This window comes from Lipophrys pholis (assembly GCF_963383615.2).
Source record: "Lipophrys pholis genome assembly, chromosome: 21".
NCBI lineage: Eukaryota > Metazoa > Chordata > Actinopteri > Blenniiformes > Blenniidae > Lipophrys > Lipophrys pholis.
In genome coordinates, this window is record NC_137649.1 from 15096362 (window position 1) to 15117745 (window position 21384).

The window sequence follows — 21384 nt, forward strand, 5'->3', positions numbered from 1 at the left end:
AAGCCAGGCTTCTGTGGCCTCAAATGGGAAACACCCTGAAGTTTGGACTGGTGACCAGCCGCATCTGGAAAGTGAGACAGTCAGGTGTGACAAGGGAGTCAGACGGGACAGTGAGGTAAGATGTTCTGTAGGAAATCCCCTCTTCCTCTTATCTCGTTCCGAGTGTAGCTCAGGAGCAAAGAGAAACTCGACTCTCAACCACACGGCAGAAGAAGAAGGGACCGTTGCCTGGTTCCCTGCGAGTTCTGATTCGCGGACAGTAAAGTTCACATGAACGTCCCGGTTCTGGACCGTCCACAGACTGAACCGCCACCCAGTTCAGCTTTTATGTTCAAAGAGCTGAGCTGGGAAAAAAACTGCACGTCTTTTGCATAACAGCACCAGGACACGCTCGCTAATCAACCTGGGATATTTGACGCCTTATTCTTGTGCAACTGAGTGGCGAGAAGTGAGCTGATGGCGATTGTGCTACGACTGCTTCGATTCCTGAATTGTGTTTGGTCTCGCCACATCTCGTACAATCTCTTCGACGAAGCAGTAAGATTAAAGATGGTTTAAAAGAAAACTACAAATGATACACAAGTCCTTATTGGGTTTATTATTTTTTTTTTTTTCCATCATTTTAATATTTTTTTTTTTATATAGAAAGTGTCAGTAACTGACATCAGTCAGAAGTTTGAAAAAGAAAAATCCTCCTATTCCTCTCAAACCACTTCCAAATGTACCATTCCAGTATCTCCTCTTCCTCCTCAGTCATCACTCTAGATTCTCTCCATCCACCTTGAGAAGAATGCAGTACTTTACTGATTTTAGTAAACAAAAAATTTTTTTTTAAAACAGTGGGATTTCACGCCTCTGTTTAAAATTTTTCAAAAAAAGCTGCTTTTGCACTGGTTAGACTCTCCCCCCTCCCCCCGCCCCCTAGAGGGGAAATAAGCACAGCTACAACCTTTTGCGTTCGAAAGCGAATCGACCGCTGTCGGCCCTGTGTGGGGCTGCCGGGACCCCCGAGAAGAGTCTCTGCTCACCAAAGAGCACTTCTTAAATGTTTCATAAAGAGAAAAAACAAAACAAAAACAAAAATAAAACAGAAGAGGTATTTGTTTACTGGTAAAAATTCACAATCCAAAGCTTTGAAAAGTGTTAGGGCAACCAGGCAGCTGGGATAAGCGGAAGACAGATACGGTGTGGTTAGGGGCAACCGGAAGCAAATCCCTCCTGGAAAACCTGGTTTCTAACTTTCTTTTTGATTAGCTTTTCTTTTTCTTTTACATTTCCCATTACCAGAAAATAAAGACAACAACAACAACATCAACAAATGATAGTTACCTCACAATAACAGAGCTACAGCAGAAGCAAGTGCCTCGCTTTTTTTTCCTGCTTTTTCTTTTTCTTTTTTTTTTTAATCTTTTCACACATGAAATTCCGGAAAAAAAAATTTTTTTTTTTACTTTTCATTTCGGTCATTTCTGTGAAATGCACACAAACATTCATTCCTCAGTCACCATGAACACATTCACACAGGTACAGTCCAACTTATAAAAGAAAAAAAGAATAAAAAAAAAAGGGCTCAGACAGTGTTCTTTTGAGTCTTCCTCCACTTCTCTCCTCGGATTAGCTTACATTGACATTTGAGATTTGGGGTGAGGGGCAGGGACGAGTGCAGGGGAGGTAATGCAGTGAACTTCTAATGGACAGGGGATTACGTTAATGGGGTGGAATTGGGTGAGGGGGGTGTTTGGGGTGAGGTCAATATGACCCCTGAATACAACATGGGAGCAGCAGCATCAGCACGTTATGCACACTGTGCTGGATAGTTCAGGCACACGTATATTTATATAAAAAAAAAAAAAAAACACTGCCCAAAAGTTAACGCTTTCGTCTCCAGTTACCACCGACAGCGACCACGTCGACAACATCCACCTCTTATAATACAAAAAAAAAAAAAAAAGCAATAAAAAGACATTAAAGTAACCAAACAAACAAAACAGTGATGACAGAATGGGTGTGCAGGCGGCACAGCTTTCATTCTGGGGGAGTTTCTCGGGGTCTTCGCTCTGTCACGAAGCAGAAGAGATTGGCAACCCACGTGCTGCATGCTGGAATACTGAAACGTAGTCCTGAATGCCTCCGGTGTCAGTGCTCAGGCCCGGCACAAACTCCCCAGCAGGAGCTCTTTCCCCAGCCTGCCCTCTCTTGGTCAGTTTTGGCACTGCATGGCAACACAAACATCTGAGTCTGTGCTTCCACTTGTAGTTTGAGATGCGTGTTCTCCATCAGGAACCGATTTATTTTCATGTTTTCCGTTTGTTCTGATCCTCTTCTGAACATCCAAACAACAAGGTCAGTCACAACCCAGAGCCTCTCTTCCATATTTTCCTCAAATCCCCCCCCCCCCCTTTTTTATTTTATTTTTTTTTTTTAAGTGTCCCATAACGAGCAAGAACAACAACAGTAAAAAGACAACGATAACAACGCCAAAAGCACTTCATGTCATGTAGCGGGTGATCGCTCTCAGAGCGTATAACAGTTCTGCTTGCATCCGTGCTTCCATAAGAAGCAGATTAACGTGGACCTGTGGGTGAAAGCAGAGGGAAACGTTTTCAGGACATTGAATTAAAAATGGGACCTCACAGACCAAATGGAGAAGAAATGAGAAATCGTTCTCACCTTCTCGGAGTGCTGAAACTGCCTCCAGAAACTCTCATACATTCGTTTGGTGGTCTTCTCAGGACTACACACCATAGTCTTGATATAGATCTTAAAGCTACGGTCCAGAAGCTGGTTTATCTCCCCGTAATCGTAGTCATCATACCTGAGGAGCACAGGGGGGGGGCGTTAATGAGGAGAACACGCCAGGAATGGAGGCAGCAGCACAGATCTCGACAGGAAATTGCCTCGTGACCAACCTGATGCCAAACATGCAGTGGATGTAGTTCCAGATGGCCCTGCGCAGCATGCTGGTGTCCACGTCCTTGTGCGTGGCCATGGTGTTATAGGTCAGGTTGTAGGCCATCTGAAACTTCTCATCCAGCATCTGACCGACGTCAGGATACAGTCGGTTGACCAGAGAGAAGCCGTGGTCCTCCCAGCTGTAATCCTGCAGTGAACAAACGCAGCAGATCAGTCGAGTTGGCACAGGACGGTTCCGGGCCGCGCCACGCCGAGACACCGTCTTGCCATCCCTACCTGCACTCTAAACGTGGGCACGTGCTCCCCCCGCCTGGAGAAGTCCTTGTAGCCATAGCTGGGGTCCTCAAAGTGACGGGAGATGTCTCTGGAGGGGACGCACTCCTCGTCCTCTGCCGTGACCACCAGCATGCTCTCGGTCTTCTCCCGCTCGAAGCGAGTGGCCATCTCCTCCTGGCTGGCCTCCTCGTCGTCGCGGCACTCCTGCAGCTGCTTCATCCTCTCCATGAGCACCTCCACCTCGCCACACATGTCCTGCAGACACACAAAGCAACTTCGTTTGAGATTTAAAAGTCCTCCGAGAGGACACGCACACACACACACACACAGAATGCTAAATGCAGGGATTACATCCGAGGTTTAACTTTCACACAGTCATGAGAAATTCCTCCCACGCTCTCACTTTCATCCTCGGCACATACACACACACACACCGTCAGCACTCACCTGGTTGCCGAGCAAATCATCATGATGATTAGCGTGGCCGTTGCCGTTGGCGATGTCACACACACAGTACTGGCTGAGGGAGGGGGGTCTGAACGTGTGTCCGCCATCGCAGTGGATCTCGGGGGCGATGCCGCAGCCGAAGGTGAACGAGGCGAGGGAGTGGTAGTGCGTGAGGAGGACCACGGCGTGTATCAGCTCTGCCAGCGACCAGCTGTGCTCCTCGGCCTTCAGGAGGCCCTGGAAAAGAAGACGCCCGTTAAAGCCGGATCATGACTTTATTGTCACAACCTTCTCAAAGGAGGGAAAATGTGTTTTCATCCTCCAAATCCAACTTGGAATCTCGCTTTCTTTTCTCGCCCCGAGTTGTCACTACACCTCTCACATGTTTCCACTTCATACGGCTGCTCTCCAGCCTCCACCCATGATCTCAGCCGGTTACATCACACATCTCTCCACCACATCCACCCCCCGAGCCAAATGCCCCGTCCTCTCACCTCGATGTGTTCCTTGGTGAGGAGCCAAGGCCGGTGGGCCAGGATTTTGTTGAGCTCTCCGATCTGCTGCAGCTTGTGGGGGGCTTCATCAAGGCCGTTCAACCACTTGGGATCCCCCCCGACCTGGAGGAAGTCGTTCACGTGCAGGTTGACCAAGTAGGAACACTGATGTCGAGCTGCCGCCTGCAGAGTCGCACCACAAAGACATTTAACAACTGGACAAGAAGTCCCACTTGCCGTTCAGAGTTCACAGGCTGGATGCGGCCCTACCATGATGCCGATGTAGTGTCGGTAGTGCAAAGCCAGGGGTCCATCCATCTGTAGCAGGTAGTGCTGCGTGCGGAGAAAACTCTCCAGATACTGTGGGTGGAAGCCCATCACGAGGGAAATGTTGTCCAGACGACCGAGGGCTGCAAACGCATCCTCAAATATTGACCGTGTCCGGGCGTCCACTTTACTTACTTGAAGAATCTTTATTAAAAAAATAAATACAAAAAAATAGAAAAACAGCTTAGATCCTGCAAACAGTATGTGTTGGAACAGTTGAGATTATAAATTGCCTCATACCTCTTTTTCAGGGATAAATCTGCTTGGTCCGTTGCCCAGAGGTCTTGGGATCCTTACTCCCAAGTCCTGTGTTACAAAGAAATACAAGAGAGAAAATGGTGCTTTTTAAATCCCACATGAAGGCCAAAAAACATTTAGAGCAATGCGGTCCGTTCTGTGCTAGACATCATTTTGTATGACACGTTAAGAAAACAACAAAAAATAAATAAATCAGGTGTATGAAAGAGAATATTGAGAAAAGACGAGTCATTCTAGGAGCATAAAACTGTTGAGCAAAACCAAAATTAAACTCAGATCATTCATAATGAATGAGACATTCACTGTCACACGCATCCACCTCATTCAATATTAAAACCCAATAGATTAAAAAGAAAAGAAAAAAAAAAAAAAGAAAAGCAATGTCTTCACTGAGCCCAGTAACTTTCCGCTGCTTGTCGGGACATGTCCCCTCGCGGACACCGTCCCGCAGCGCACAATGAAGCGGATGAATGAACGGCTCTCGAAACACCCGATTATTCGCAGGTGACACCCGTTTAAAGTCAATCCCTGAAAATGTGTCACCGACACAGAAGCCGTTTAAAAAGCTGACAAAACAAAGTCGCGTGAGCGGACGGAGGATTTCTGCAGATGACCACAACAACAGGCTCGAGCTCGTAAACAAGTCTGGACAAAAGACTGCACTGCAGCTTGTTTGTTCGCAAGAAAGAAAGAAAGAAAGACAGTCTCTTTAAAACTATTAAAACGTGACACCTTGTTTAAACACAACACTGCGGGTTAAGGGGCAGCAGCCGGACGACACTTGCTCTCCGAGTGGCTTTTTCTTACCTTTTTGCTCAGCCGTTCACAATGGGTGCATATCTTTAAAAGCTCTGTCACTGCCAAACAATTATTTTCCACGTTTTGTGTCGGTGCGACTGCGTGCCTCATGTCGTGTCCTCGCGGCGCCCTGCTCCGTCAAGCGGCTCGGGGGTTTATAAACATTAATTTTCTTGTGGCCGTCCTGCGCCTCTTTGTTCCTGGAGGCACTGGGCAGAGGGCTCAGTAGTCAGCTGTTGCAGGACCGCAGCAGAATACCGTCCTCCTCCGCTCATACATTCGGTAAATAAGTCGAGGCTCGCGCGATGGACGTGCGGCGGCAGCCAATCGCGGGGCGAAAACAGCCTCGGCGCGGCCAATGGGCGCGGGAGGAGCGTGCGGGGGCGGGGCTGCGCGTGAGGAGAGAGGGGGGTCATAAACGTGAGCTGGAAGAAGAACAATCCCCCCCTCTAAAGAAAACATCACCACTTCTCTCTGCTTCTTTTGTTCCCCGCTGCCATCGATCATGATTGAGTTTTGTGCAGGGCATTATTCTCTGTATGGAGGCAATCGATTCGAGGTGACTGCAAGCAACATCACTTGGATTTCATTGTAATTATAATGAGGTCACACCACTCTGCAGGAGTAGTTGATGTATTTAAAAAAAATAAAATTCTGCATATAGATGTCATTGTTGCACAAAACTCTTTGTGTGCATCGTCTTTGCAATGTGCATTCACTGTGTCATGCACGAGCAAGTCCACCTCTGTAGGCTTCTACTGGAGGTGGAAAAGGTCTGGTGGGGGGTGGGGGGTGGGGGGGTGCAAACCGAGCTCCCAGTGCTACGGAGTAGAGGGTCCACTGTGCAAAGATCAGCATCTGCACGCAGTGAGATGGATCGCTGCAAGACCTGCTGCAACAAGAGCGCTCCCCAGTTAGCAGGTCTCCACCACAGCCTATCAGGCCACAGAAAAATGCCATTCCTCCACCCAATCAGCCCGGGCTTCAAGGAGACCTTTAAGAGCCAGGAGGAAGCAGAGATAAGAAAGGCAGCTCTTATGGCTTTGTTTATCCCAGACTGACAATAACATGTTCAGTGGACCTGACGGGGTATAACTGGTTTATCATGCCGCAGAGGTTATGGAGTCAATAATTACTCAGGCTTGTACAACAGTGTACCTAAAATTTTATACGACAATAAAGTAATAGCCTTGTTTGCGTCAAGACGCCGTTTCTGCACATGATATCGAGTACACAGGTCTTTAAAAATGCTCCGAGCCCAAATGTTTTTCTTGAAACATTTTCCTGGAGTAACACATGTATGGAAGGTGTTTTTTGTTTCAGATTGCTGGCAAACATATTACAAAAGCTTCCATAAACTGGTCAGTACACACACACACACGAACACACTTCTGTGTGTCGTGAGATTTCAAACGTAAGAATTTTCCAGAGGAAAACTGAAAAGGCTCGTTTCTCTGAGGTTTCACAAAGACGCATTTATGGGATTGAAAGCCGCCCAGTCAACTCGATTGTCGGTAGACGTTGTAGAATCCGTTAATCACTGACTCAGTCTGTCTTTGCTGCAACAAGCCGGCCGCAGCGGTGTTTGGATGGACTTTGTCGAGACTCCCAATAAAAGACGGACAAACAAGTTAAATTTAGAAACGATGAGTTCAAGAAGAAGCTCGGGGGAAACAAAGTCCCCCCCCCCCGTTGCGCTGTGATCGAGGGCCCGACTGACCAGTTTGTCAACCAGCACTGATAACTGGATAGGACAGTGTTCAGCAGGTTCATTGTGTGGCTGCAGCCATCCTCCCCAACCCCATATCACCCCCCCCCCCCGCCCAGGCAGTTCCTCTCCTGATGCCACAGGGAGGGGTGCAGGGCGGCGGTAAACATGTTCCCAGGGCTGGAGTCAGCAACTCCCAGGGCCGCCGGGAGCCCCATGGCTCAGCAAAGCTGCGGGCCGGTCAACGTTAGGGCTGACGACACACCAAACCCTTTTCACATAAAAGCGCTTAGGCTCGGGGGTCCGGCCTCGCAGACGGGGCCAAACACCATTGTCAGGGTGCACACACTAACTACGTTGTAGGCTTTACTGTATTCACATCAGGGGGTGTCCATGTTTGCATCTCAGTGATCCAGAGAGTACTGTGCATGCTCCTTCTGAGACGGATGCTGGGGTTGTTTCCCTCCAAAAAGGTACTAAATGAACTGTGCTGAACTACACAAGTGGAGGTTGAAGAGATAAAAAGGAAACTAATATTAACAGGAAGCTGACACATTATATAATGTCATTAAAATAAAAATAAAAAGATGTAAAATATTCAAAATATTCTGAACACACTCTGAAACCTCATATGCATTCGGTTCCAGGCATTGTTGATGAAAATATTATATATATTGTTTTAAACAAATGAAAAAAAAAGTATTCATAAGTGAGAAGTCAGAACAGTCCCACTTCCAAGGTTTCTGTCAAACTATGAACTTCCCACAGGGAAAATACAAACTAGCTCTCAGCAGCTAATGAGGCTTTAGTCAATATGAAGGATTAAATGCATTTATATGGGATTAATGACTCTGTGGTAAGTGAAAAGAACCAGATTTCCTTCACCCATCACACACAGTTCAGTAGCTCCAGCTTTCTTCTGGGACTGATAATACTGATCACGTGAGCCACATGTTTGATTTGGCACACGTGTCTCACCGGTTGCCCTCCTAACTTAACCTGATCAGTTGGGGGTTAAAGGCCTGGTTCAAGGACAGGTTGTGACCGGCCAGCAGTGCGATGGAAACACTGCTGTTTTACTATAACTACTGTTTTATTGACTCTTCAGAAGCAGCGTCCATCAATATGACTTTACAAACATAATTCCATCCACTTGCTCACTTACTGTATTCGAATTATGCAATGGTTGTCACTTGTCTGCAGATTCAGATCTGCCTGTTGGCCTCATGTTGTTGTCAATTCAGAACTAGTAACGTTCCAAGTTCACAGCTGTAGGAAGGCACCATGAATTGTTTACTTCCCACCTCGGGTTGTTATGCCTGGCTGTTGCCTGAACCTACGAGTACTTTCTGTATTCTCGTGTGTCTTCTGAGGCGGGTTGAGGACATAGAGCACAAATGAGAAACCACACTGCAGGTGTCTGGAGGAACATCTGAACGCCGACATTCTCGTTTGATGTCACCTGCTGAGAGAGCTCAAACCTTCCCTGTAGTTTTTAAACGGCCTATTGGCACAAACTGCATAAAGGTAGGGACTTATTTCACATTCTCTTTATGCAGAGAGAAGGAACATATTGGGTGAACGACAATCAGCCATCAGCAAAAACCTGTGACCTTTACGCGGTGTGATCGGAGATGAACAAGGGACAGGTGTCAAGATTGAGGCTGTGCCTCTCCCATCCGCTTTGTATGAAACATTTTTTCACAGTTTATTTTGCCATTTTTTCAGAAATGGTTAGCTGAACCATTAACATAACTTGGCGCAACCTGTTCCCAAACATTCCGCACATTTTGATGTGCTTGTTTGTGTCCGTGCGCCCAACGGTGCAGGGTTAGTTACAGAAAAATAATAATAAGTTCTGAATAATAATAAATTAAATGGCTCGCCACTAAGGCAGGCACAAGAATAATTGTAATGAGCAGAAGATGGTTGAGATCTTTTCCTATTATAAAAGATATTTATGCCAATCAGAAGATGCTGTTGTGTGTTCACAGTTCCACCTGAGTGAAAACTGCTCATGTCTTAAGACATCAAGGTGCCTTTTTGAATAGAAACTTACTTCATGTGAACAGTACTGAACAGAAGAAGGGTTTTCATTTTTCTTTCAAATCACAACTTTCTGTAGAAGAAATAGAACTGATAGAAACACATTTATCTCAGTTCAGTTTTTCCGTCTCTCAGGCGCCTATACAACAAACGACTATAATAGCAACTTTTATTTTATTTTAACTTATTTCAACTATACCTTTCCTAACTGCATTTGCTCTACAAATTGCACATTGCGGCCAATTGGTCTTTGTTTAAGGAATATTAGGGATTTTTGGTTGATGAGTACTTTGTAGATGAATATATCACATGATGTCACGTACAGAAAAGCAGGAGTTCACACCGTGTTGGTCTGTAGTCTGCAGGAGATTGTTGTTACAAGAAAATCAAGCATTCACAATTTCAATTTGACCACCAACTGTGTGCTCTAGTGTCTGGAAAAAGTTTGTTTTTGCAACTTTGTAGAGTACATGTTGTTAAGAGTAACAAGAGAAGCCACACTGCCAATGCTGATTTTGAGGTTTGGTGCTGTGAATGAGTAAACAGACAATGAACTTCTTGATTTTATTTTCTTAACAAGGATAGAAAGGATCTCTAAGTTGTGGTGTTACAACCTGATACTAAATCTGGCGCAAGCGATTAGTAGCTTTAAAGCAAATGAGTGTTATTAAGCTGTAACTCTACTGGAAACTCTTTTTATAAGTTAAAAAGTTATCAGCTAATGCTCAGGAGAGTGGTTGTTGTTGTTCTTTTTCCTTTAGGGGTACCGACATGAATGAGCAACGGCCCTAAACCAATAAAGGACGACGATAAACTGTAATAAGATTAAAAAAACAAAACTCTGCCCACATGTTTCTGCAGTAAGACGAGAGAGAACCGCAGAAAACAGAGGGGATGTTCAACAAGTGGTAGAAGTCCACCAGACCAGTTCAAGCCCGACCTATCAGTGCACAGAGGAGGAAGAAGAAAACTCTCAAACACTGACATAAGCCTAGCAACAGGCGTCCACCAATCACAAGGCAGAACAACAGTTTCAGGAACCAATCTTCTGTGCCCTCTCTCTCTCTCTCTCTCTCTCCCCGTCTCTCTTGTTTCTTTAAAAGAAAAAAAAAAGGGAAAGAAAATAAGAAAAAAGTTTGGTGGAGGTATAAAGTTCACAGAGCAACCTAATCTGGTGCGTTTCCTAGTTCGCTGTTCATTCCGCTTGTGTGTTTGCAAAAAGAAAATGGACATTTCTGCTTGTTTGAGTTCCTTTGACTAAAAGCTGCAAAACAATCGTCTCCCAGCTTCACAACAAACACAAAACCACATGTTTCAAATTAGCCCAGAGGCTCACAACAGCAGCTCTCATCTGGAAAAACAACCAGAGAAGTTTTTTCTTCTTCATGTAAACAGATTACTTTGAGAGCTCCAGTAACTGTGTCAACAGTATGGAAGACGATAAATACATTACATAAGATGTTTATGATGGCAGTTTTCGAGCCTGTGCACAGCTAAAGAGTAGAAAGTGAAGACGAAGAGGATATCCCTCACCCCGCTCCTCAAACACAGCTCGACACTGGAGCTTCTTCGTCTATCACTGAGCGTTTGGCAGAGCAGACTGGAGGGGTTAACCCTTACCTGCCTGCAGGCGACAACCTGTACGCTGACAAAGTATCAACAAGGATACGGACCCATGTGCCAAGTTCTCAAAACCCGTTGATGATGAGCTTCAGATGTGATGTGAAATATAAAAACTCATGAGTCAAAGCAGGATTTATGTGAAGTTAAACTTGACCCTCTCAGAGCAGCCCTCGGTCCCCTTCGTTTCTCCCTTTTCTCAGTCGCCTGTCCTGTGATCTGTGTGTTTTCTGGCAGGCCATCAGAGTGGAGAGGTCTCGCCAAGCGCCAGCTTTCCTGAGAGCCCTCACCTCCGCCCCCCACCCCACCCCTCTCCCTTCCAGACCAGTAGATCCTGGACCAGCACAGACACAGCACTGGGAGGAAGCAGCGCACCCTGGATTCCATGAAACGCAGAGGAACTGCACAGACCTGAGGGAGCAGGCGGAAAATTAAAAACTCCAGAGAGGACCGACTTATCTGGGACAAAAGACTCGATACTCCCAAGCATGAATTTAAACAGATCCCTACACATTTCTTACGTACAGTGGTTCACAATGTAAGGGAAAAGGCGTTGGTCTGCGATCCGTGTGCACGTGAGGAAGAGCGAGTTCCCGGGGATGTTATTCTTGCAGGGAGAGGGCAGCTGTCACAATACAACAGGCTCCGAGAGAAAAGATCCCATAGAAAAACAGAAAATACCGAGCCCTCCCCTGCTATCTTTAGCCCGATATGACACAGTCACCACAAATCAGTGAAAAGCGCTTCACTTTTGCGTCGCCTGTCTGCTTTCCTCTATAAATTCACTCAATTTGTGGAATAACAACCTCAGCTGTCAGTCAGCTGAAGAATATTGATGGGACACACAAGTGATAACACCGCAAGACAAGTTCAAAGGCTCTGAAAAAGGCAGCGTCTCGCTGAATCAATGTTTAAGGTGCTGAGGACTCCTTCGTCTCGACGACTCGTGTTACCAAAATGCATGTGGCTAATAAAGCAGAGCTCACATCAGCGAGAAGACGTTCACCCTCCTTCAGAAAACAACCCGTCTGGTCTGATGCTGCCGTTGCATCCTCACTTGCACAGCTGTTTAATTTTCTCTCCTCTGCACGTTTTGCTGACTGAGCGCAAGATGACTCATATCACTGGGACAGCCGCCAGAGAGGTTGTTGATCGTCAGCCCATAATTGTTAACGGGTACTGAAGAGCATGAACAAACGATCCGACTCCTCACCCGTTTCTGTGAATGCAAAGAGGCAATGATTCATTCCCCCCCCCCCCCCCCCCCCCCCCAAGAAAAACCACCAAGAAACAACATGTTTATGGGAGCAATCTTTTCAGCTGAGAACTTGAAGTCGAATGTGAGGCTTTAAATCAAAGACAATAAAACCCAGATGAAGCACGGTGCCGGACAGTTTTTATGGTTTTCTCGTAGCTGCTCATAGAAGACAAGCAGGTCAATGAACTCTCTCATCTGACACACCGGTGAGGCCTGTCACTCTGGGGGCAGCGATGCGATGTGAGGTCCACTGGCTCAAACGACGATTTAATAGATTAGAGGTTCCAACAAAATTGAGAAACTATTGCACACAACATCAATCTGCACTTCTGCTGACGCCGCTTTCACTTCTGCATCTTTCTTTCTCCATTTATCTCTCTTCTAAATCTGTAACCTTCAGCGAGATGTACTTTGATTGCAAAGTTGAGTAGGGGATGCGATACTGCTCTACTTTGAGGGGGGAGGAAGTGATATGGCCCAACAGTTACCCTCCGTGTCCTATTACTTCATTAATAGGCAATGAACTCTGGTACTGAATGGCAGAACAAAATGGCTGGCAGAACCTCATTGGAGCGGTACGTCACAGTGGCTGCCCCATTAATGTTTAAACGTTTATGAAATATCGATTTGATTAGGTGGAAACTCAATCACCTTGGTCTGTCTGCTTACTCAATATATCTAGTAATTCTAGACGGTACTTGAGGCGGCTGCTGATTCAGATGACATTGAACAGCAGCAAGAAGTCTGCGTTCAAAATCCGAGTAAAAGTATTTGATTTAAATTTTTACAGCAAAAGTGAAGGAGAAAGTCTGACTTTCGTCTCAGACAAAAAGTTAATCTCACAAAAGGCCCGAGTCCTTTTCCAGGTTTCTGTAGTTTTTATATGTATTATATGAAAAGGGTCTCAAATATTTGGATTACAGCAGCAGAATTATAAGTTCAAGTTGAAAACCTTTATGTCCAAGGCAAGAAAAGTCCATATCCCCCCCATCAGATGATGCTTTATCAGTCCATCTCTTAAACTATTTATCTAACTTGGGGTTCTGGGGCGCTGGAGCCAATCCCAGCTGCCTGAGAGTGAAGACAGTGTACAGAGTGGACAGGTCAGCAGTCCATTACAGAAAGAAAAAAAACACTGGCAGTCACATTTACCTTTGTACTTAAGAGTGACCAATGTTTTTGGACAGTGTTAGGAAAGTACCTGGAAGAATCCCACACAGAGGGAGAACATAGAAAAGGCAACATAGAAAGGCCCCAAATCCAAACCTGGAGTCAAACCAGGGACACAACCACTGTGAGGTGACAGTGCTAACCACTACCCCACTGTGCGGCCTACATAATGTTTCCTACAGGCTGGAAAAACAGAACGTCTGTCATGTAACAGACCTTCAAGAATGCAGAACTGCAAAAAGAAAAAAGAAAAAAAAAAAAAAAAAGGAACCCAGAAGGGAAAGAAAAGTTCAGCGTGGGAGTGATTGAGTGAAAAAGTTTATCCGCGATAACCCACTGAGAAATAATGGGTGGTTTAATGTGTGGCCAGATGCAGGTTTCTAAATTGGAGGAAATTACTCATTGGTGTGGGCGGCAGCTAAATGATTTGCACTTACAGGCAGTTTCGGATGCTATTAGAGCTGATCAGTGGGAAACAGTTCAATTCTCTTTATCAAACACATTTAGATCCTATAAAGGTTTGTATATTTGAGTGAATTTGATTCTGGTTAATAATGTGGGTCACTGCTGTGAAAATCCCGGATGTCAAACGGTGAAAAGAAGACGCCTGAAAAGGTGTGAAATTCAGCGAAGAGCTGCGTACCAGTCACACCGCTTTTACCCCACTCTCGGTTCACCTTTTGCTCCTTTCTGGTGCAGCGTTTTCTCTCCCCACGAGGGTCAACTCGAAACGTCGGGACCAAGACGGCGTAGAGCGACTATACACACCGAAGCCAGCAGATTTCATGTGTGCAAACACACGGAGGGCCAGCAAAGGTACACAAAGTCACAGCACACGCGTGCCGTCCTTTGTGACACGACACCCAGTGACTTCCTCATAACGTGAATAAACGAGCACGTGAAGTGAGATCACGAGTCTGATGTGTAAAACAACTGCGGAAAAAATAAAAAATAATGCCGACTTCAGCATTTTATCTTCAGAGCTTAAATATGTCTGTGCATCTCACCAACTATCAGCACACTGCTGAGTCACTTGCATGTTATATATCACGAAAGGCAAGTGACGTTACATTAACCATAATATAATAAAATCATTTGAAGAAAGACAGGCGGCCAGTGGTGTCGTGGTTCGCACTCTACTAATAGTCGGAATGTCCCTGGTTTGAGTCCCTGTTTGGGACATGTTTCACTATTGTGTGCATGGAAGAGATTTCTCACCACAGTCCAAAAAACCCCCACATGCATTTAAGGTTAATTGGTGACTTTATAATACCCGAATGTGTGACTGTGTGTCTCTGTGTTTGAAGTTAGTGACCTGCATTTAAAATTCTTTGCACATCTCATGTTTACATGTGTTTTTGCTCCATTCAAAAAGAAACCGCTTTTATTTTTTTAATAATCTAAAACTCTCTCACTCCAAGGTCTGCTAGCTTCCAGGTTGTTACTTCTTTAAACGCCCTTTAAGGATGTGCTGGGTTAATGTATAGGCCTTGAGGGTGTGCTGCCTCTTGACATTTATAAACTCTCTTTGGACCTCTTAACCCTGACAGAAGTGTGCCTCTATTGTGTGTGTGTGTGTGCGTCTGTGTGTGTCTCATGCCACAGGTAGTGTTGGGCATATTTGCTTTGTGGTTAATCAATTACAGGACCTGTGAGACCAAGAAGAGAACAAACCAACAGCTTAAAATCTTTCACATCATTAATACATGTAGACTTTAGTCTCATTTAATCATCTCGCCAACTGTCAAGACAATACCTAGGAGATGATGTGATCTCTGGTCGCAATGGTAAACACGCAAATGAACGACACTTGTAGCTTTGTAGGGTAATCCGGACAGAATAACTGAAAAACAAAACAGTTTTTCAAACTTGTAGATGGTCGCTTGGTGTTTTTTTTACCTGATTACTTGATTATTCGAAGTGTCGGCGTTACAAACAAGGGTTCAGATGACCTGCCGGGAGCTATTGTAGCGTAAATGGCCTTACGTAACGTTAATAGGTAGACACCATTGTGTTGACACTGCTGGGAGGTCGGGCAGCGTTCCCACTGGTGTCATAGTTGATCAGATTTAATTAATCTCCAACAAAGTAAGTTGAAAAGCAGCGAAGAGACTGAGTCAGTATCACAAGATATGAGAGAATATCCCCGGATAATTGGAAACGGGGAGCAAAACGGAGCCTGAACAACAGAAGCTAATGACTGTGGTTCTGGGATAATTGGCAAAGTGACTGAACATACAGAAAGAAGGAAAACTTTTTTCTTAAAAGTTTCTGCATCAGTCTCTTTATACAGTATATATATATATATTCTGTCTTCACTGCATTTTATCTAATGCTGTCATTTCTGACGAAATGTTACGCAAAAAACGAATCATCTGAAATTCTCACATTAGTTCTCAAAAGCAAAAGAGTTTGTACATTTTGCATTTGTTAAAACATGAAATCCTATTTACCTTCATAGCCAAACGTATATCTTTTATGAGCGCCCTCGTTTGTGATTATGTCACAGATAATGGAGGCGGGGGTCAGAGGGGGCATTCGCCGTGCAAGAAAGAGAGACGGCTGATGGAAAGAGTGATGGGAGAACAATGATAAAAGGGGAGAGGATGAGGGAGAGGACTATTTGAGCAGCGTGTGGGGAGAAAGCGCCTCGTACCTTATCATGGATAAGTAAACACCCCACACCGTCTGGAGTGACATCATTGTCCCTGAGAATCAATAACCAGCCACTTCCTGGGCTGCGGGAAAATCGATGACTCTGTACACTAGATTACCTATCTTTGCACACTCACCTAGAGGGAGACACACACACACACACACACACACACACACACACACACACACACACAGAACTTATGTACACACTGCAATGCTGAGCACATACATAGAAAGCATTAACAGAAACAAACCCACTGTCACAGTTTTCACCAAGGGGAACAGCATTTGTGCGGCTTCAGTGCAGAGTCAGCCCATTATGGGATTAGTGGCAGCCACAGCGCGGTGCAGGCCCACTGCTGAAGTCTAAAGGGGATAATGGTTGTGCCAAATCAGATTTCTATCAGGTTTCCCTGCCACATACACACAAACACACACCTAAAACCAGAGCAGCATGGCTCAAGTCCAATACGCAAATCTCACAGCTTTCCTCAGTTCACACTGGATGTTTTTTGTTCTACTAAATCTACAGTATGTTATTATGTAATAAAAGCTGAGTTCAGGGTTAAAAGGGTAATAAAACTGATTATGTGGAGAGTAACAACATTTTGAGAGATATGTGCATTTGGCATCACTCAAAAAAAATTCTGTCACTCATAAATGAATGTTCCTTGCATGTGGCCTGAACTGGAAGCCCAGCTGACAGTGCTGGGCCTGGATGTGCTCGCTAATTTCTTTTTGCAGAAAAAAATGCTTTGCTCCCGGGTTGTTTCCCCTCAAAAAAATATCTGGGAGGAAAAGTTCATCACCAAGCGTGCAGCTTTGACATTGCCACCGCTGCGCCGCTGGGGGAAGAGGAGGCAGATACCCGACAGGACCGAATGAGGGCAGGTAATGAGTAACCCAGTACAGTCCTCTGTCGCCGGTCTGTGCGTCGTAGAAAGAGGCAGTGTGAAACTGGACGTTGAGGGAATAAAATCAAATCAAACTTTATTTGTATTGCACTTTTGCTCTACGGACATTAAAAACAAAACGCAAAGATACACGACCCCCACCACACACACACACACACACCCACCACCAACCCCCACTGCCCATATCAAAACACAAGAACAGATCTAATATAGAAAACAAAAACTTTAAAAAAAAAACACACTGTATAAAATCCAGGGTTCAAAATAATAATACTCACATTACTGTATTTTTATGAGCATTTTGTAACAATGTGTAATTTCACTCATCCATCACGCGATCTGCTTTTCTTACAATCAGAGATCAATATGCACACAAACTACAGGAGGAAGTGGTGCCCCACCAGACCTCAGAAACGGTTTGAGTTCCTGGACTTAAAAACTTTTGAGTGAGGCCACTAAACGCCCGGCGTCTCACCTCTGCTCTGAAAGAGTGTATGGTTAACTATGAATAATATGGGACAAACACAGATGATAAAGGTAAGATAAGATAACCATGTTAAGTCAAGCCGAGTTAAGCCAAGGTAACTCAGAAGTTAGATCAAGCTAAGCGAAGCTGAATCAAGTTAAGCCAGGGTATGCTAAGCTAAATTCAGCTGCGATAAACTAAGCAAAGTTCAGCTTAATTAAAATACAAAAACTGGAATACATTGGAAATGTTAATTTCATAAACAAATCCATGCATTTGGGATTTTATAAGATTATTTTTTTTAAGAGTCGTTGTGTGTTGACTAAAAATAAAAATGGAAATGTTCTTCTACCAATAGAGAGTCTGGTTTCATATCTACATTTGAGTCAGAAATGCGATTTAAATGTATTCTAAATAATGTATTCAAAAAGATTAGGATGCCTGCTATGACAATAAAACACCCAATGACTGAAAAGTAACTGATACTCTGAGTAGTTTGAGTAATTTCTCTGTCGCATTTTGCTTTAACAACAATGCTTTCCCGTGTCATCAATTAGACATTGTGCCTGGAACAGTACACACTGTAGATGCTCTTTCCACCCTTTGATCAAATCACTCAGACAAAACACAACCTGAGAGATAAGAAAAGTTGAAAACTCACTCCTGGGCTCAATTTCAACAAAATGAAGAACAGCGTGTTCGTTTTCCAAAGTGACTCAGATAAAGATGCAGTTGCTGAGTAGGTGCGACATTTTCTCTGTTTCTTATCACAAGCACCACCATGCAGCTCTTGGCGTGCGCCTACAGCACTTTCAGTATTGGTTTTATAAGTAAACAGAGCCGACAGTGTCCCCCTCTCCTTATTGGTGTGTGAGCTCACCTGGGGTGCCGTCTGCCTGTTCGCTCGCGTCCTGCTGAGATCCCAAATGCTCCGTTATATCAGGCCCAGGCTTGTATAACAATAGAATTTGTGTAATTCTGCTTTGAAATGAATACAATATTATATCCAATCTCCATGAATGTCATGTAAACAACAATCAAACAAGGATAAAGGGTAGAAAATGCACAAGAGGGGGAAAAAAAAATAAAAAATCTGACCTCAAAGTAAAGTGCTGCACAGCCAACACGTTGCTATCTGCAATGATTACATCATTCAGAACATAAAGTCAGGACAGTTTCTTTTATAAAACAGGACTTCACAAAACAATCAGCTAACATAGCGAGATATAAATATATCAAGGGTAAAGAGTAAACAAGGTTCTTTTTTGTCTATGATAAACTAGTGCAGTGTTGAATTAACCTGAGCCTTCATCACTGGTCCCAATAACATCCAATCGTCACCTCAAAATACAGACGGGTTCTAAATTGATGCTAAATATTAAGACTGAAGGAAAACACCTCAATCATATTCATGCGATATAGCTGCCAACTAGTTTACAGTGTAGCTCTGATAGGAGACACGGTCATCTAAGTCAGGTTAATCTGAGATCAACACTGACAGAATGTCATCACAATCAAAAATATTAAAAGGATTTGAATTTGTTAGTCGGCAAGTTGGCTTCTCGTTACAATAGACGTGTAAAAAAAAAAAAATAATATTTTTGAAAGTAGCTCGCAACAGAATACAGTGTTGGCTTTAAACCTACACTGACCCAGTTCATATCATATGTGAGCCGCCTTCTATTCTTTGATTGCACGTCTGATCATGGGCACATGTCTGGAGAGGAAATCTATCCTCTTCATGCACCGGAGCAAAGTTCTGGCCTGCGGCTTCTAACTCTGACCCTCCACTAACCACACGGCCCAGTCAGCTCACGTCGCACCGAGGGCCATCCTGCCGGGTAAGGGTGCGTTCTCTACGGGACTCCCACAGGAAAGCTTCACACAATACTCGACTCTCCTTGAGGAGGACACACACACACACACACACACACACACACAAAAGACACATCAGCTGCATGAAGGCAACTCAGCAAACACACAGAGAGAGATCAAGACACACACACACACACACAGCAGACAATGGACAGTGGAACTGTGCCATAAGGGAAGGCTGTTGTCCAGTCACTGGGCAACTGGGGCAGCAGATGGTCATCTTCCCTTCCACGAACACCAATCACACAGGCGGGGTGAGGAGGGGTGGGTCCCAGCACAGTGGTTTCTGTCGCCAAGCGAACACCTTTCATCAAGTACATGGGAATGACTCAGCCATAAAACACAAAGCAAATGAGCTGGACAAAGATTATCTGCAAGTCTGCACAGTTACTGCATAGAAATGGGAGGCTGACTAAACCCTGATGCACTGAGCGAAAGTCAGCTTTCCTGTGTGATACAGTGCACAACCCAGCCAAACAGTCCAGCAAACAAACCCGGGTGAACCACAAACACAGGAAAAATGCTCATGCGCGAGGCAGAGTCTGTGCTTTGGGGCAGAAAACGCAAAGTAGGGGAAAGGTCAGTTCAAACATGATGAAAAGAAGAAGGCAGTGAGGAAGGTTTCATATCCTGTTGACCAGTTGTTGCCTCTTGGCGTGAAAGTTGTGATCGGCGAACATGTGTCAGCATGTGCAGTCAGTGTGTGTGCACGGAAGAAAGACCAAAGAGAGAGGAGCAAGCACCTCTTGCCTACGGTGTACACCTTGTAAAAACTGTTTATGCTCCGCGGTCATCTCGGAAAAGGAAGGAAAACAACAGCGCAGCGTTTTCCTTTCTCCTCTACTTTGCAGGAGCGTGTCAGGAGGCTTGTTTTGAGGTGGCCGAACCCATAACAAATGCCATCTTGCATAAACAAGGGACCGGCGGGAAGATGCAGGACAGACATGTGAGCGCTCCGCGTTTGGTGATGGTGAGAGAAAACAACTGTGGATGAATGAAGGCTCTGTGAGCTCAGCAGAGAAAAACCTCCATGAGGAAAACATGTTTGTTGAAAAGAGTTACATCACAGAAGAGGTATGAGAGAGGGAAGAGTTTAACATAAAAAAAAAAAGAGAGTCAGGGAGAGGTCAACAAAAAGCAACACTGGACAGATAAATAGTGACATAAGTAAGACATTAGATGTATATACATTTACATGCATGAAAAAAGCTGCTCAGACATCACAGACTATTCTCTGCCCACATTTTGCTTGAACTTGTTTACTTCTATCCTGTCAGTCATTGTCCCTCTCTCACTGCTATTCACCATCCACCTGTTCGCTCCTCCTTTATTATGATCTACTGCTTCCTTTCATCAGGGCCTCCAAGCAACGTCCATCGATCCTTGTTTTTGTTGGCGGGACTGTTAAGAGGAATGTGGTCAAAGCAGAATTTGCCACCTGCCTAAAGACGGACTGCGGAATGAGTCACCTGACAAACAGGCAACCCGGATCATGCTTATGTTTTCAGGCATGCATGCAGACAAAGTGCTAAAAATATAGAAAATGACCACAAAATGACATATCAATAAGCCAGCGAGCTTCTAAGGGGCTTTTTGTCTTCTCCTGTACAAATCAAAAAAACAAGTAACGTAACCGTCAACGATTGCTTCAAGGTGCCTGGGAGAAAGCCAAACTCAGCCTCTTTTTTCTTTTCCTCCCTTTCTAAGAATACGCCGCGGATTCCTGAAAAGCCGGGGGCCGTCCCGCGTCTCAATGCTCAGCTATTCCAGCAGAGCTTGGAAAAACAACATGAGGTGCCAAGTGCGAGCAAGAAAAAAATAGGTTTTATTCTATGCATTTAACGATACCACTGTAGGGAGTTGTAAAAAAAAATATATATATATTGCTGGTCAGGTCTGATCTTTTTCATTTCCTTGCCTTACCCACCACCCTCCTTTGGTATCCCCCTCCAAAAGCCCCTCCTAGTTATTTTCTCTCCAAAAACATCTTTGATTAACAGTTTTTCGGATCGAGAGAGAGAGAGGGAGAGAGAGAGGGAGAGAGAAAAAGGGGAGGGGGGGGCCTATATAGGGAGACTCGGGGGTTAACCTAGATAGTAAGACATGTTTCTTTCTCCCTGGGCTCCCAGCAGACTGAGCTTCAGTTTGATAAATAGCAG

The 21384-nt window shown here is 44.7% G+C and overlaps 1 protein-coding gene across 4 annotated transcripts in view; it reads right to left on the reverse strand.

The window, feature by feature from the left end:
* Positions 1 to 1085: 1085 nt before the first annotated feature.
* The window catches only part of sesn1 (sestrin 1), a 54281-nt gene continuing 33982 nt past the window's right edge, over positions 1086 to 21384 (reverse strand). The window contains exons 1-10 of one of the 4 annotated variants that reach the window (XM_080490840.1): positions 5523 to 5772; positions 4698 to 4763; positions 4401 to 4601; positions 4131 to 4313; positions 3637 to 3873; positions 3190 to 3444; positions 3036 to 3100; positions 2910 to 2948; positions 2671 to 2815; positions 1086 to 2575 (exon numbers count right to left, since the gene is read on the reverse strand). In XM_080490840.1, coding sequence (XP_080346966.1) covers positions 2489 to 2575; positions 2671 to 2815; positions 2910 to 2948; positions 3036 to 3100; positions 3190 to 3444; positions 3637 to 3873; positions 4131 to 4313; positions 4401 to 4601; positions 4698 to 4763; positions 5523 to 5624 — 1380 coding nt within the window. In that variant the 5' untranslated portion in view covers positions 5625 to 5772 and the 3' untranslated portion in view covers positions 1086 to 2488. Of the gene's footprint in view, positions 2576 to 2670; positions 2816 to 2909; positions 3101 to 3189; positions 3445 to 3636; positions 3874 to 4130; positions 4314 to 4400; positions 4602 to 4697; positions 4764 to 5522; positions 5779 to 21384 lie in introns of those variants that run through there. The other 3 variants (XM_080490838.1, XM_080490839.1, XM_080490837.1) reach the window with 3 other exon arrangements.